The sequence below is a fragment of the Scatophagus argus genome, chromosome 16, assembly GCF_020382885.2.
Source record: "Scatophagus argus isolate fScaArg1 chromosome 16, fScaArg1.pri, whole genome shotgun sequence".
In the NCBI taxonomy this organism is placed as follows: Eukaryota; Metazoa; Chordata; class Actinopteri; family Scatophagidae; genus Scatophagus; species Scatophagus argus.
This window is the reverse complement of record NC_058508.1, coordinates 6,905,819-6,922,422: the sequence shown is the minus strand read 5'-3', so window position 1 is coordinate 6,922,422 and position 16,604 is coordinate 6,905,819. Positions and strand designations below refer to the sequence as shown.

The 16,604-nt window shown below is 39.9% G+C and overlaps 1 protein-coding gene across 14 annotated transcripts in view; it reads left to right on the top strand.

Moving 5' to 3' along the window:
* Window positions 1–16,604, top strand: part of LOC124072794 (coiled-coil domain-containing protein 134-like) — a 59,252-nt gene that overhangs the window by 23,317 nt on the left and 19,331 nt on the right. For 9 of the 14 annotated variants that reach the window (XR_006845599.1, XR_006845598.1, XM_046414467.1 and 6 more), the window contains 10 exons: window positions 2,278–2,458; window positions 4,035–4,185; window positions 5,174–5,359; window positions 5,557–5,694; window positions 5,971–6,160; window positions 11,529–11,645; window positions 12,401–12,511; window positions 13,855–14,030; window positions 14,335–14,419; window positions 15,792–15,976. Coding sequence is in view for 12 of the 14 variants with exons in the window: in XM_046414467.1 (XP_046270423.1) it covers window positions 2,278–2,458; window positions 4,035–4,185; window positions 5,174–5,359; window positions 5,557–5,694; window positions 5,971–6,160; window positions 11,529–11,645; window positions 12,401–12,511; window positions 13,855–14,030; window positions 14,335–14,419; window positions 15,792–15,976 (1,520 nt within the window). In the remaining 2 variants the exon portion in view is untranslated. Of the gene's footprint in view, window positions 1–2,277; window positions 2,459–3,240; window positions 3,909–4,034; window positions 4,186–5,173; window positions 5,360–5,556; window positions 5,695–5,970; window positions 6,161–11,528; window positions 11,646–12,400; window positions 12,512–13,854; window positions 14,031–14,334; window positions 14,420–15,791; window positions 15,977–16,604 lie in introns of those variants that run through there. The other 5 variants (XM_046414463.1, XM_046414473.1, XM_046414466.1 and 2 more) reach the window with 5 other exon arrangements.

Sequence of the window (16,604 nt, the reverse complement as noted above, 5' to 3'; positions counted from 1 at the left end):
CAATGAATGAACCTAGATATGTGTTCTGAAGACGTGTTGAAATAACCCTGAATTGAGCACTGAACAGTGTTTGCTTCCCAATTCTTATGTGAAAGAGCTGATGCTAAGTCTCTTAAATGTCACAGGGCTCACTGATAACCCTTTCAGTTAAAGGGGCATTGCTTCTGATACAAATGTTATTAAAGCAAAGTCTAAAAACAGTATTTTGTTGGGAACTGCAGTTGTTCCCAGGAGACGTGATGCGAGTTAAATATTTCTTTAAGGCAGTGAGATGTAAAAGTTGTATGAGCAAGTGTGTGTGTGTGTTTATTTATGTGTTTGTGGCTGTAACTAATGAGTTCTTTGGAGGTAGACTGCTGTCTGTCTGACTATCTCTTCCTCCCTTTCATCACTCTTATCTATTACAGCATTTTACTCTCTTTCATTGTTCTTTTTACCTTTTTCCTTTGGTTTCATATTAGATATTTTTCAGGTTCAAAAATGTATTTATAGTTTATCAAATTATATTTTTAGATTTATTTTAAACTTGGTAAACCAGAATATATTGTTTCTGTTTCTCATTCTCCACATGCTATCTGTTAGTGTCTTATTGATTGAATTACTTTTTTTGTATAGCTCTCTGATAATTCTATAACAGCTGAGTGGATATTTAAAAAAACTTGGCCTCTGGCCTCTTCTTTTCTGTTGATCTAAACCTGAGCAGCAGGCAGCATGTCACCGCAGCCTGCTTTGTAGTTCTGTTTGTTGTCTTTGTCCCATCTGTTGTTTCACTTCTCATCTAATTCATCTGTCTGTCCTTCGCTGTGTTCCTCTCTCTCTCTCTTCCAGTCCTCCCCTTTGAGACTTCTTTTGAGAACATGTGAGACATCCTACCTCTCTTCTCGACCACTTCCCTGTAGGTGACGGCTACACCGGAGCCTGGTGCCCCTCTCCACATTTTCCTCTCATTTCCAAACAATACCATTTATTTTCTTCTCTGTCTCCACAGTGAGAGTCTCTGTTGGCACCCTTTGGTTGCTGTTTATATTTATCTATCCTCCTCTTTCTTTATTTCTTTAACTCCCATTCCCTTCTTCTCTTTGTGTTCCTCTCTGGCTGATTGGTAGTCTCTCTCCCTGCAGACTGCTGTGGCTTTATAGCCTCTGTGTAGTCACGCATCAGTGACCCCTATCCCTATCTGCCATCTGCCTGTGGCTCCTCTGTCATCCTGTTCTTCGTTCTGCCCCTGCTTTCTTAAGATTCCTTCATACACTGAATGTAGTTTTGTTTCTTTCCTCGCTCCACAGTAGAAGTTAAAAGCAACCTCTTTTTCTCCAGACCGGCAAGATGCTGCATTGCACAGCATCATTTTCTCTGTTCAGCTCCATGTTCCAGTGGCCCGCTTTTCTGCTTCGCTTTCTATTTCTGCGTTGTTCTGCTTCCGTTCTTTATAAGCTGCATCTCATTTTCTTCTGTCTCTTGCAGTCTTCCCTTGTCTTGGCCCTCTTCTCTTTCTCCAGTTCCCTAAAGACTACTCAGAGATGGAGACGGTGCAGAAAGTCCTCCTCTTTTAGCTGTTTCGGAAAAATATCTGAATTCCCTGCTGTCTTTCACATCCCTCCTCCCATTTCTCCTGTTTTTTTCTCTTTTATGGTAGTTTTCTTGCAGTGTTGTTTATTGACATATATCATTTTCTTTTTGCCCTCTGTCTGAGTCTTCCAGTCTTTGAAGAGGTGCAAGTCCTCTCTAGCACAATATCGCACTGGCACTCCTGTCATTTGTCTTCATCCACCTCTGCCTTGCAGTTTCATTTTTCTTCGTACTGTTTCCTTTCATGCATCATTCCATATGCTTTTTTCATCTTGATTTCCTATTCTTTAGGGACTTCATTTATGAAAAAACCTTCCTTAACTTTGCTATATTACATAATATGCCGTAAAAATTTTAATTGAGCACCCGTGACATCCATCATTTCATAATGATGAATATTGGCTTGATGTTTGGATACACAATAAATAATTGGAAAAGTGTAAAATTACTGTAACCCCCACTCATTTGCACCCCCCCCATGATTTTTTTTCATAAACCTCTACTCTGGCTGGGGTTTAGGTGTCAAGACAAAATGGTGAGTGGTCATCCTTTGTAAATCCACTTCTGTTGCATTTTACTTTATTCCATCCATCTCTCTTCTTAAGCCTCCTTTTCTCTTTCTTCTCTTTAACTTTCTCCTTCTTCTGTTTGTCGCATTTTTTATTAAACACCTTTCATTTTTCTTTTATTCCCTTGCTCACCCCCCAGATATTGAGGAGGTGGAGAATCTTCTGCTACACAACCTTCCCTCTCTGTGTTATCGTCTGTCAGACTGGCCCTCTGCTCTGTGTGAGGCCCCAGGGCTCCAGATGTGTGGATATAAAGGACCAAGAGCCACTCAGTACTGTCTGCTTATAATATTACACCTTGCTCTGCAGCAAGGAGACAGGTAATACAGTGCACACACAGTCTGGCCAAAGAATATCTTCAAGCAACACGTTCACCTATTGTACTCACATTTCAGACACAAATAGGGATTTATATTGTTGCCAAGCCTCAGAGTTGCAAATAGAGAAAGGCATTGGGTTTTACAAACATTTTGTTTATTTAAAAGGGAAATTTTTGCAGTGATGTATAATCGAGTGCTGAGAAGGTCTTGTGTTTTGAGTCGGCATTTTTTTGGAAATGGATTTAACTAGTAAATATTTCAGCATTAGTGAAAAGCATTTTGCTGATGCAAATTCTAAGCAGTTGTGCCTAGTACTATTGCACTTTTTTTTGAAAAAGCTGAGCATAGTGTGATTCAGAAGGACTGACTTTGTTTTCCAATGGCAGCATCCATTTGAACTGCAGAAATTGTCTTTGGAACTGGCTGCTCAGTAGCTTTTGGTAGCGCTGTGTTACATTAACCTGTAGTAAAATGTCACCAAACCTCTCCATACCAAGTATAGCTTGACAATATTGATTTAGTCAAGTGTTACAAATCCTCAATATTGACAAAGTGTGTCTTTGAAGTCCTTGAAAGTTTTTGAAAATAGACCTAAATAAACATAAATAGAGTAGAGTCATTGTAAGGGCTTGAATTTATATATTGTGTGAAAGATGTTATGACAAGAAAAAGAAGCTAACATTGAGCAAACTTCCAGCTAGCCTGGAAAATGTAAATTCCAAGACTCAAGGTTCACCAAAGACATTTCCAAAGACTGGCTCTTGAGAATGTAAGACCACACTCTTTTTAAATGTTGTCTAAATGAGACATTTGTTGTTGATAAATTTTTCTTTTTGAATTCAAGTTTATTCACTTCTTTTTTCTTCACAAAGCACTGCTTTGCTGTAATGCTTCTGTGATGCATAAAACATACATTTCACAGTACTGAAATAACCAAAATCCCAAATGATATCTGGTATCAATATACCAATACATTTCTTGAGTCTAACAAGAAACCGGCTGGTTTTGCATGTCACTGTAGCTCTCACCCTGCTCCACCAGCACTACCTTGGTCTTTTGGGACTGTTTTTAAGTACATATTTTATGACCTCAGAGATATGTCGCCTTCTTTGGAAAGTTTAATCAGTCCACCTTGAACCGTCGGCTATGCATTACCCCCTCAGGGAAGGGGATGAAAGCCTCTCCCTGCCATGGTGTGGTCTCATCAAGATTAATGAGAGCTGTGGCTGGAGATTTACAAAGTGTTGGAGGGTTAAGTGTGCTGAACTTGGATAGGGTCTGTGGATATGTGTGTGTGCTTGTGCCTTGGCAGCATTCTAACCGACTGTGTATGTATTTTTGAGAGAGAGTTTGTGACATCAACATGCCCCCCCGGAGTGCTTTGTCTGCTATGCACACAGTTTGTGTGTTTGTACACTTCATAACCCTCACACCAAATGTGTTTGCTGAGGTCAGTTTGACATTTAAATGTATGCTTGTCTGTGTGTTTGTATACTTTCAAATGTAAATGTTGTGCCACATTTGCAAGTACTTGTAATTAGAGTCATCATTATTGTGCGTATGCGTGCTGATCCAGGCTCCTCCCAGACCAGGCAGTGTTTTCCAGTGTGGTGTGGCTGTTGCATTCAGTACAGGAGCAGAATGACTGTGCTCTGCCTCGCTCTGTGCTCCGCTCTGCCCTCTACCTGCTGGCAGTGACACAAGACAAGAGCCTTGACCTCGACGGGGTAACTCTTACCAGTTCACTGAACAGACATCCAACACACACTCTGCAGCTTACACGTGTGGCACAGTAGATATATAGCAGTGAGCTAGAAAAGTCTGAACTGTGTTTTATTTTAAACATCAATACTTTGTAGAATATGTAGATTTCCCTTTACATAGATTTTGGCATAAATTGAAACTGAAGCAGGCAAGTGGTCTGCTTCAGTTTTATTTTACCTTTATTTTACCAGGAAGTCCCATTAAGATTAAATACTCTTTTACAAGAGAGACTTGACCAAGGTAACAGCCACAAATCACAGCATAAAATAAACAAACAACGCATTATATACCAAATTAAAATAATTAGATTTTATTTTCTGTTGGGTGAGTCAACATAACATTGCTAACAATGTGTTAGCAAGAAATTCTTAAATCATATTTACCGAGACAGGTTTACCTACAAGCAGTGCAACACTTAAGGTGTCAAGACTTCATCAAGATGAAGGTGTTCAAAGTGATGTTTTTCCTGTCGCAGAAAACAGAACAGCATGTACTGGAGTACTGCATGGTTTAATGTGGAAACCATTAATGTGGAGTCCAAGGAATGTTTAGAATCAGAGCTTGACAGTTCATATTCATCTTTTGATACAAAATCCATATTCTGATGTTAGCGATTAAGCAGCAGAGAATGGTAATTATAGCTCACCCTTTTTTCTCAAGATGCACCAAGTTAATAACATGGTCCCCAAAATAATGTACTTCTCTTTTGTTCAACGACCATTATATTGCAAAACTTTGTCCTGCAGTTTCTCTGTAACTACTTTATGCTTTATGTTGACTAATATAAAAAAAATGCAATAGCTTAGAAGAGATTCCCTGCTGTGACTGAAAGCCCTGCTTCAGTAGGATTTAAAAGCAGTCTTATATTTTTTGTTGCAATGAAAATTGTTGGAAAAGCTTCAAACTTTTTAACTTGTGTGTGTACATACGTTCTTTATCAACCTCCTCAAGGCTCATTTCAAGTGCATCAGTAATGCACTTACCTCGTGCCCAAGCTTCTCTTCCCTCTACATCCACCATCCAGCTGTCCTCCACTTTATCTGGCGCTATCCAGAGCTTGCAGAGAAATTCGGGTCCCTAGTCTTGGAACTTTGGTTGACCAAGGCGGTACAACACACAGATGCAGAGCAGACCATGGTAAAAGAGAAATTGTTTCAGTTCTATCTCAGACTCACTTGTAAATAAACAAATAAATAAATTTACTTATTTGATTGAACTCACTTAAATTATTACACTCCTGCCATTTCACAAATTAATTCACTCCAACAGGATCCATTAGAGTCTTTTAAATTCCCTTAGAACTCTCTCAAATTAAAATCAAATTTGATGAAAAGGTGCAGGCAGACATACAGGAGAAGGGAGAGAAAAGAGGCAGCAGTGCAGATGAGAAGCAGGAGCACAAGCCAGACACAGAGACTGTGGAGCTACTGACTCTGCTAGAGAAGTACCCAGCTGTCATACTGACTCTCCTGGTGAGACCCACAGATCACCAGAGACTGACACATTAAAGTGAAGATACTTTAAAATGTTGGCTTTTGTGCTGCATTGTTCCACACCTGAGTAGAAATGTTTGTTATTGCTGAAAGAGTAGAACAACATGGGAAGTGCATATTTGTTTAACTTACATTGAGTACCTGGTTGCCTTTACTGCTTTAGGACAAAAAGATATTTCCAAATGTATATGTCCTCAAGCTTGTGTCTGTCTTTGTGATTCACACTTTTCTGTGTCACTGTCTGTATGACTACAGGACATTGTTTGTAATCGGGAGGCGCCCCTATCAATGCGAGCACTCAGGGTTCTGGAAGCCCTCTTGTGTGGCCGAAGAGACTATGAGGCTGATTTGTGCACCAGTCTTAGGCCAGCCTTGCTTCAGGCATTACAGAGGCTCAATATGGAGAACATGGGCCATGGGTTAGGACACGGACAGACTGCACAGGGTAAGAAACATAAACTAAAAAAAAAAAAAAATCAACTCTCAATGTATTTAGATTTATGGAAGTATTTTACAAATATGTGTTGCATTCCCAAAGCAACTGCTCTGTGACTCAGGTTTATTTAAATGGAGGAGACGTACTATGATGGAAGTAGACTGTAATGTCACAATCTAAGAATCTGTTGAATTTCAAAATCAGTCACATTATGTTTTTATCAGAAAAACTTCACGATGAAAATTGCTACGGCAGTTATAATTGACAGTTCTACTAGCAATTCATAGGAAATGCAGAGATGAATCACACAACATAAATGCTTTATGACAGCTTCATGCACCTGCAGCACAGTGATGAAGCAGTAATGGATTCTTTCATTTGAAATTAATGTGCCTCAGTGTGGGAGTTTTGAATATATTATGTGTGCTCGCAGCTTTTGTTAGCAGAGCATTCTTTAAGTAGGCTGCACTCTGAAGCACACTCCCTATTGTTGGAGCTGAGCACATCTATGTAGAAAACAACGTTACATATGGCTGGCACAGACCTATTGTGTCTTCCAAGTTAAATCCCGTTTTTAAAAAGTAACCACAATACTTCAATCATGCTCTGATTTCTCACAGCAACCACTGCTGCATTTATACATTCAGTTCTTCACACCAAACAAAATCACCCACTTTTGCAAAGATTTTCCACTGAAGTCACTATTCATAATCATGCATCAACATTAATGCCCAGTGATTTGGTTTCATGCCCAGTTTTATCTCATTAAACACAAATGCAGTCACTCACATTTGATGGATGGAGGTAAGCGTTGCTGTTTACTCCCCTGAGTTTATGTTTTATGATGCAGCAAACAGTGCTTTGTTTTCTGCCTCAGTCTTACATATCAAAAACCTTTCATAGCAAATGTTGGGTTTTAATGGAGTTGTCTCTTCCCTGTTCAATCATAAGTTTACCCTATGGGTTCCTAAACTGTGAGCTGTAATAGGACATATGCACTGTGACACAGCAAACACCGAAAGAGTTACTTTAATTATATTATATTATATATTAATCAAATAAAAAAAAGACTGCATTGTGAAAGACTCAGAAATACAAATTAAATCTCAGCTTTACAATCAGCAGCAGCCACACCTGGGCTATTTGTTCTCAAATGCAGATCTCTTATTGATTTTAAAGTTTTTGTTTGATTAAGAAAAGCTGTTTTTGTTAAATGTGTCTCACAGTATCCCCATGACGTACAACAAAAGTTCAATAAGACCAAGACATTACACCAAAAAAGTTCAACTCGTAAATTTACTGTGGAGACAAGAACATAGGGTTCATTGTTCAAACTTTTCGCTACTGAAGATACCAATATTTATTGCACTAATTGATGCAAACTTGTCAGTGTGATCAGTGTTTCCAGTGGCAGTATTGTCCCTGTTTTGATTTTTAAAATCTTTTCTTCCTCAACCACTCAAATCTGGTCTAAGTAGATATCATAGTTGTAATACAAATTACGTTGAGAATTGAAAAAATGATGAAAATAATAAGTGCTATAGAAAGCAGTAAAACATCTATAAAGTAATGTGCACAGATTAATATCTCCATTTGGCACTGCTTTCTTTTGCAACATAATGGAAAGCACTTAGTTTAATTATTCTTACATGTTGGATCATAGAATAGATAGAATAGAATACCTGCGTCGATTTATGTTTGTCGGGCCATTCGCTTTGGCCGCATTTTCTCTCTGATGGTTCTAACAACTGTTCAAATTGCATTTCACTGTGGAGACAGAATTAAACGTGGTTCTTTGCAGAAACATTAAAAGACAGTGGAGTTCTGCACACATGCAGACAGTAATATGTAGTTATACATTCACTACAAATGTCTGTGTTTTTTGTGTTAGATATCTATATAAATCTATATAAATTTTGCTAAAATCTTTTCATTGTCTTATTCAAGGACATTTTTCACAGGACATACACATGAAATGTATGGCAAGTCTTTAATCAGTAGGGCTGACTAGTGGCAACTGAAATGACATTTTGAAATGTTATATATTTTGACATGTCAAAATGTCATGTCGACTAGTTAACTTTAAGATGTCTGTAAAACAGTTTTACATGTTAAATTTATTTTCTCAATTAAATTTTGATTAGTTAAAGTTGAGAGATAAGTTGAGAGTTTAGAGATATTTGTAATCAGAGATATCAGTAATTTCTCTTAAGCATACTGATTACAGATATCTAAAATTGAAATTACCTATGTTGAAAAAGGATTGTGACAAGTGAAATTTCTCTAGGTCGGAGGAGAGCTCCTGCCTCAAGTGGAGGAGTTTAAGTATCTTGGTGTCTTGTTCAGAAGTGAGGGAAGATGGGGACATGAGAGTGACAGACGGATTGGTGCAGCGACAACAGTAATGTGGTCGATGTATCAGTCCGTTGTGGTGAAGAAGGAGCTGAGCCGAAAGGCGAGGATCTCGATCTGCCACTCAATCTACGTTCCTACACTCACCTATGTCTCACCTATGGTCATGAACTTTGGATCATGACTGAAAGAACGAGATCTCGGATACAAGCGGCTGAAATGAGCTTCCTCCGCAGGGTGGCGGGGCGCTACCTTAGGGATAGGGTGAGGAGCTCTGTCACCTGAGAGGAGCTTGGAGTAGAGCCACTGCTCCTTCACATCAAGAGGAGCCAGTTGACGTGGCCTCGAGGAAGAACCAGGGCACGCTGGAGGGACTATGTCACTCGGCTGGCCTGGCAACGCCTTGGGGTCCACCCGGAAGAGCTGGAGGAAGTGTACGGGGACACTTGTGTTATCCAGCTAATCAACAAACAGTTTCAATATGTGGGCGTCATCTCATTTAAAATACCACAAAGCCATTGGTCAACTTCTATATAGGATATGCCTACCTCATAAATATTCAACAAATGTGAATGAATGTGAAAATATTTATTTTATATATCTAAACACATTATTAAAGATTCCTATGATGACATTCTGACTAGTGTAGGCAAATATCTCAACTGTGATTGCTACTAGTAAATGTTCACTAGTTCCAATTCTGTTTCAGATATCTGAAATGCAATTATAGTTGTCTGAAATTATGTTCTTAATAGTTAATGTTCCATGCTGACAGATCCATAATTTCATTTTGGATAGTCAGAATTTTAGATATCTAGGATAACATTTATGTTATCTGTAGTGTAAGACAAAGGTAGCCATTGAACTGTCTTGCCAGGCAAACTTAGTTTTCACTGAAGTATGATCACAGTGTCTCTCCCAAGACTTGGTCGTTTTTAAATTAGATTGAAATGGCAAAACAGTTCCCAGAACACTGTCATTTCTGATTAATGTTGACAGGAGAGAACCATTAATCCTCAGTTAAAATGAATCCTCCAAGCATCCTTTGTCAGTACAGACAGATAAGCGGGAGACTTTATCTAGATGACTCTCCTTAATGGAGCGTTTAGTATTGATGTTGTTTCAACAAACAGTAGTATCGGTGTAGTAGTAGTATCAGAGATTGTGTTTCATTGTGTTTACTTGGCAATGTGCAGTATTTCTTATGTCGCTGCTGGTCATCAGTATGCATGTAGACCAAATAGGTCTACTTCTTGTTTAGTGACTGCTACGGAAACATTGAGTCTTCAGACAGAACTGTTCTTATGAAAGAAGATTACAATTTACAGTTTCCTTTTAATCATTAATTTGACAACAGTTAAAGCTGTTTATTAAAACGATAATACCTTGCGATTAGGTCACCACAAGTTCATTGAAAATTAATGAATATCAGTGTTACTTACTGCTAATTAAAAACAGCTTCAGAGACATGAGGATGAACCCATGAAAGACGTTTTAAAATTGAAAATATTTGAAAAACAAATCTGCAAATAAAGATGCTCTAAATGCTGTGATGAAGTATTTTTCCAGGTTCTCATTTTTCATTTAACATGATTTTTGCATTCATTGTTCAATTCTTGAGAAATCAAAGTTGACTTGTCCAAATAAGGTGATAGCGACTGAACACCTCCCAGTTTAAAGGTTCATTTCCTAGACACTGCATTATGTGCAGGCTTATCTGGTGCTGTAATGTGCTTTTGGTCGAGGTGTCTGCCAGATGGTGTTTTTATGTGTATGTACTTGACCAGGTTAATGAGCACAGCTGAAGGCCACAACACCAGTGTGCCAGCCGGGGATTCAGAAACTGTTGCTGCGGCTAGCCCCTGCCTGCTTTCGGCACATCCCAGACCCTGTGGGGAGAACAGACTGTTATCTGTGCACCTCTTACTGTTCAGCCCACTGTAATTTGCATTAATATATACTTTATATTATCCTCTAATACGGCGGCATCCTCCAAGGGGAGGCATTTTAATGTTATGCACTACTGGGGTGAAAGGTATGTAGATGCCTGTTCTGCCTGATCTTCCTCCAGTGTCTTTCAAGTTAGAGTACTGCTGCTCTTTGTCCACCTAGTCTCTCTCTTCATGATCCATCTCACCTTCTCTTTTTTTCTCTCTCTTTTACCTTTAACAATTTTTGTATTCAAACTCAACAGTGTTATTACCTCTGCTGAGGAGGTTATGTTTCTGGCTTGTTAGCAGGATGACAAAAAGCATCTAGCTTTATTTTTGTGGCACTTGGTATAAGGTTATAGCATGGGCCCAAGAGGAACACACTGAATTTTGAAGCAGATTGACAGGGGATGTGACTTGGCTAGATAATGCCATACATCTTAAATTCCAGATGAAGTTCACTAGTGCCAAGACGTAAAACCAACTGTAGGAATACAATGGGTCCAGATCACAGTCTATATTCATGGGTGTCAGTAATCCTCTGGGGCAGTCGACACATGCATTCGTTCATCGTTTTGTAGCACTTGTGGACAGTGGTTTCATGATATAGCCGGTACACATTTAACATCGCCACAATTGTTTCAGCTAAGGTGTAGCTATGGAAATGTATATAGACATATTATACAACTTAATATATGAATAATAGTTTTATTTGTACAAATTAAAATTTATCTCAAATAAAAATTTCTTCCTCGTGAACATACAGCATTTTGGAGCAACTAACATACCAAGCTGCCGTGTTCATGATGTTACTTTAGTCAGAGCAGTTGATATTTGCATACATTTACATGATAAAATGTTTTCTTAAATATATATAAAGTATGCGAAATATTTCCACTTTGAAGAGAGTCAGTTTCTGTTTTTTGGGAACATCAAGTTTCAGACTAAGTAATGAGGCTGTCTCTCACACTGGCGTTTCTTTTGTTTCTTTTTTTAACTAAGTTTAACTCTCTTTCACACAGACACTCCAGATATGTATGTGTCTGTCTCTGCTGCCTCTCTTTATACTTTGTTGTCTTCCTCTATTTGTTTAGCAGTGGACTCGCTCCCCCTGGTGCTTAAGCTGCTTTGCGTGACGCAGGCCAGTGACCCGCCTTCATCTTCCTCCTACAGTAAGATGGACGGAGTGCACTTCAAGCTGCTGTACCACGGTGAGGTCAAAAGACACCGCTGGCAGGTCATACTTAATATAGCTCTTTTCCCAACAGCACTCATCTAGTAGCATACATATACACACACAGTTCCTGTATACAGTTTACTCAGCATAGTTAAACAAATGCCCTACATTGGGTGTAAATCCAATCAGGCTATGTTACAGGCAGATACAAATCCAAACATTGCCACACGGACATATAATAATCTGGGAACAACACCAAGACTTATCTCGTCTATCTCCGCGTGCTTCCTAAGCAGCGGCCTCCCTCATCTATGATTTAATGTTATCATCAACAAACCTGCTCAGAGGAGTGCTTACTGCTGATCTGCAGATGAAAATGCTGTTCAGGCATTTATAACTCAAATTATAACTCTGAGCATAATATGATCAGAGTCAAATTTGCGTTTCTTTTTTGCTTTTTGCTTTGATGTCAACACCCTTCCTCACACTATGTCTCTCATTCCTCTGTACCACTTAGCAGGACTTCGTTCCGTGCTGGTAGTTATATTTTCCAAGCCCTCATCTTTGACATTTTCATTGGCAGATCAGATTAATTCAGTCTCTACCGACCGGAGGGAGACCTAATGTGACAGGCAGTGAGTGGCAAAGCCCATCGTGTTACATTTTATCTGCCTGTCACATTGAGTCTCAATGTGCCTCTGGAATGAAATGTTTATTGAATGCATTTGAGAGCACTGCAGATAAAATATTAAATAAGAGAGTCATCAGACTTGAATGTGTTTATGCCAGTGAGTAATGTAGCAGGGAGGTTGAAGCCTACCGACACGGGGAGCCTGTTACCTGCCTTCAGCTACCTGTACTGCTGCCTGAGTTTGTCCCCTGCACACTGCACTGACAGAGGTTAGACACGTTTTCCTTCTGTCTCTCTCTGTCTCTCTTTCTCCATATGTGTGTTTCAGTCTCTAGCTCTCGATAGCTGCATCTATCACTGACCTTGACAAGCATGTAGCATCGAGACACAGAGGAAATAATGAGTATGGACGCTGACGTCCTCCGTACGTCTTTACATAATGTTACACAGGCTGCAGCTCAGTGCTGCACACTGTCTGAGACACTTGTGCACTTAAAGTCTGAGTGCTTCTCACACATTTGCACTGAAGCAGTATTTGCACAGAGTGCTCAATGCTGACTAACGCAAATGTCTGTAGACAAAACCACATACGCATACACTCACACACTAACATGGTCAGTAGATTAAGTTCATAGATCTCATGTGCAGAAAGACACGTTGTCAATTTATTTTTTATTTTGCAGGTAATAGAAAAATGAACACTGGGGGTTCTCCTAATGGTTTTATTAGACATATCTGTTAAAGGGAAAAGGGCCAAGACATGTTACATTGCCTCTTACCAAAGATATCATTTATTTGATATGACATATTGATTGGTATTACTTTTATTACAAGCTAAAGAACTGACCTAAAAATGGAAAAATACTCAGTAGAGGTCAGCAGTTGTATTAATAAGGTGAGCCTGGTGGTCAGAGAGCTGGATGCCCCTGGGGAGCAAAGCTAATTACACCCTTATGATGTTTTTTCACTACTTCTGCTGCAGCCTACTGACATTCAGCATCTGCTTCTTCATCACTACTGTTGGGTTTACTGATGCAAGTTAGGTCAGCCTCAGGCTAGATGGAGTTTCAGCTGGTGGGGAGGAGAAGAGGGATGGTAACTCATCCCTCCATTTCAAGGCAAAAACCAGAAAATTATATCTTTAAGTAAAATGTAATTATTGTTTTGTTTTTTTACTACTTACAATTGACCTGGTTGGCTGCCTATGTACTGTATATAACCCCAGTGTTATATAAATTATTCTGCCTTGTAAGTCTATAAATTCTTGCTGATGCAACAGCCTGATTTTCATAATTTACATGAAGTCAGATAAAAAGATACGTTATGTGCACCATGCACTTGCTCAGAGCCTGCCTGTGTGTGTGATTGCACATGTATGTGTGTGAAATTTAATAAGTTTGTATTGTTCCACACTCCTCACAGGTGCCACAGAAAAATGAAAATGTGTTTGTGTAATTGTGGGTTTGTGCCTGTGGCATGTCACCCTGCAGTCATCCAGACTTACTGCTATTCACACTCTCTCTCTCTCTCTCACACACACACACACACGCACATTGACAAGCACGTGCTGTTCCCATCAAAGTGTGATGACATAGATCCTTCTTCTCTCCAGCTGTCTCTATGCTGCTCTCCAACAGTGGACTGATGGACCAGATGCAGACCGTACTCTCCTCCTCCTCTTCTGCTCCATCTTTTTCTTCACCTGCCTCTCCTCCTTCAGCCCTGCTGTGCTGCAGCCATCTACTCCTGTCCTCCCTCATTACCTTGCAGCGCTTTCACTCCGCTCAGGTACACACAACAGCTCAGCTTTGCTCTTATCGCAACTTCGGGATAGAACTTAGCACAGTGAAGGGCAAGACACAGAACATACAGTAATGTGGTGCCTAGATTCATGTGTGGGCGCAGAATACAAAACACCAACTGGTTTCATCTGATAGGTATCAAAGTAAGGCTGTGGTAACAGTGCTGTCTGCTCGTATTGCGGGATAATACATTCGTACTTGGAATAAGATATTTGGCCCTAATCTTGTTATGCTTCTTACTCTCCCATCCCTCCCTTGTTCTCTCTTGTTCTCTTTCTCTATTATTTAAGGTCCATAAGAGCATCAGTTGGAGTCTGGACACAGCTGTGCAGCGAATCCTTGTTCAGAAAAGAAACACAGACAATCTCTTGCTGGGTAACAAACTCACTGTTCTATTTGATGATTATTTTTTAAAGATTTCTGCCCTGGCAGACAGTAGATACCAAAACAGCTCGTCAGCAATGCATCAGCAAGAAGTTTGTATAGTGTAGATGTGTGTGTATCCCAAAAAAAAAGATTTTCCAGGATCTTGCATGTATATATTTGTGCACAGTTCATGTTTTCTCTTTTGCCTATTTGTTTTTGTCCTCCCAGTTTTTTGCATTCTCTTAATCTCAGCTTCCTCCTGTCTGTAATTTTGTGCAGCTGTATTTTACTCTGGCCAGTGCAATTACAGACCCATTAGAGTTCATATAAAACCAAAATAAATCAAAACATGTGTTTCAGGCACCCTTTATTATTGCATCAACTATCCGTATACTGCGTAAACATTAGGACAGGCTAATGAAGTTCACCCCCTGACTGACTGCTTGTCAGTGTTTTATCTGCAGCGGAGGTAACTGAACTCTGGGCATGCATTTTACACACTTTCATTACATTAAGTGGCCCACATCCTGCTACACCACTCTGAGCCAGATCATCCCTGCCGCTGCTGTGTCTCTGTCTGTCAACCGGATAAGTGGCCTGTCAGGGTTGCTGTGATGTATTGGCTCCCTCTGCTCGCCTATCGCTTTCTCTTGCTCACTCCCTCTCTCCCTCCCTTCCCTCCCAGTCTTTCACTCACTCAGCCTCCTCTCTGTCTTTCTGTCTCTTTTTTTTTTATCTCCCTTATGCTTTCCATTTTACCCTTCTTTTTCCATTCAACCAATCCCCCTCTCTGTGTGTCAGTTTCTGTGCTAGGTCCCTCCTCCCTCTCTTCTGCTGCCACTAATTGAGTTCTCTCTCCCTCAGAGGGCTCTAATCTCAATGCACATGGCATAAGTGCAATTCAAATGTCTGGCTCCTCTCAGTTTGGATCCCACTGTGTTTTAGCTATCATTTTGGTCATGTCTCTCTCATTATCTCCGTCACTACTCTGGTCCCTCAGTCTTGCTGACCTTCCTTCAACCCTGCCTCTCATTGCCTCACACACTCGCTACACTTGACACTGATATATTCAACATTTAACTTTTTGCCCTCCATTTCTGTCAATTCAAAAAATTGCTTTCAATTGCTTTTCAAGCTTTTCTCTGCCTTTCCTCTGTGGTTCTATTCCCTCTGCTAAATGCTTTTACTCTCTTTTTCAATTTCATACTTTCACTTCCTACTCTGTACGCTCACACACTCCCTTCTGTTCTACCATGCATCTTTTCCTGTCTGAGGACTTGCCCTCCACATTTTCTTTGACTCTCCTCTCCCTCCTCCTCATTCCATGTGGTCCCATCTTCTCTTAATTCCCTTTGGTTTTACTCTCGCCTTCTCTGTTCAGTCAGCTACCTGAGGTTGCTGCAGGCTCTACTTGATGTTGACCTGGCATCAGCGGTGGTGTGTGTGAGCAGCAGTCCTGGCTTGGTTGGGCCAACACCCTTGGGGACTGAAGATGGCGCTTTGTACCCACTCGGCTCCAGAGGGTCCCGGTGCCTCTCAGCTGCTCTCAGTGGACTTCTTTTGCAGGTTTTTTTTACTTATGTCTTTTTGGTGGGTGTATGCATGTTTTGGGTAGAGAGAGGAGCGTGTGTGTACTTGCACATGTGTGTGTGGGTGTATGTGTTTCTGGTTGTATGTGACCATTTAAGGGGACCTGTTATGCTTATTGTGATTCTCTCTCATACTTTTAAGATAGCAGATGTTCGTGTTGGCAGCATGTCAGTGTTAAGAGTCAAAGTACCAAAATTTGTGGTCAACATAAGTAAAAATGAAAGACAAAAGCTGAAGTTTCAGCCTCTCTGTAAGCTTTCACTTGTTCTGTAAGTTTTGTTCGAAACATATATTTGTATTCAGAAGTACTAAGAGATCGATCAGGGAACCCTCAGAACAATTGTATCAAGGAATTGCTACTTATGAGTCTAACAGAACATAACGTAAAATAAAAATATCCATCCATCCGTCCATCCATTTTCTATACCACTTATCTGTCAAGGTCGCGGTAAAATGAACCTGAAAATTAACATAGTATGTACCCTTTAAGCATGTATGCAGTCACATTGTGAGTATTACTATAGATAGCTTAGTTCTTGTTGAATGCACATTATGGATTTTACCTCAAGAAATGAACTGACTTTATTCCAAGGACTGCCTTTGC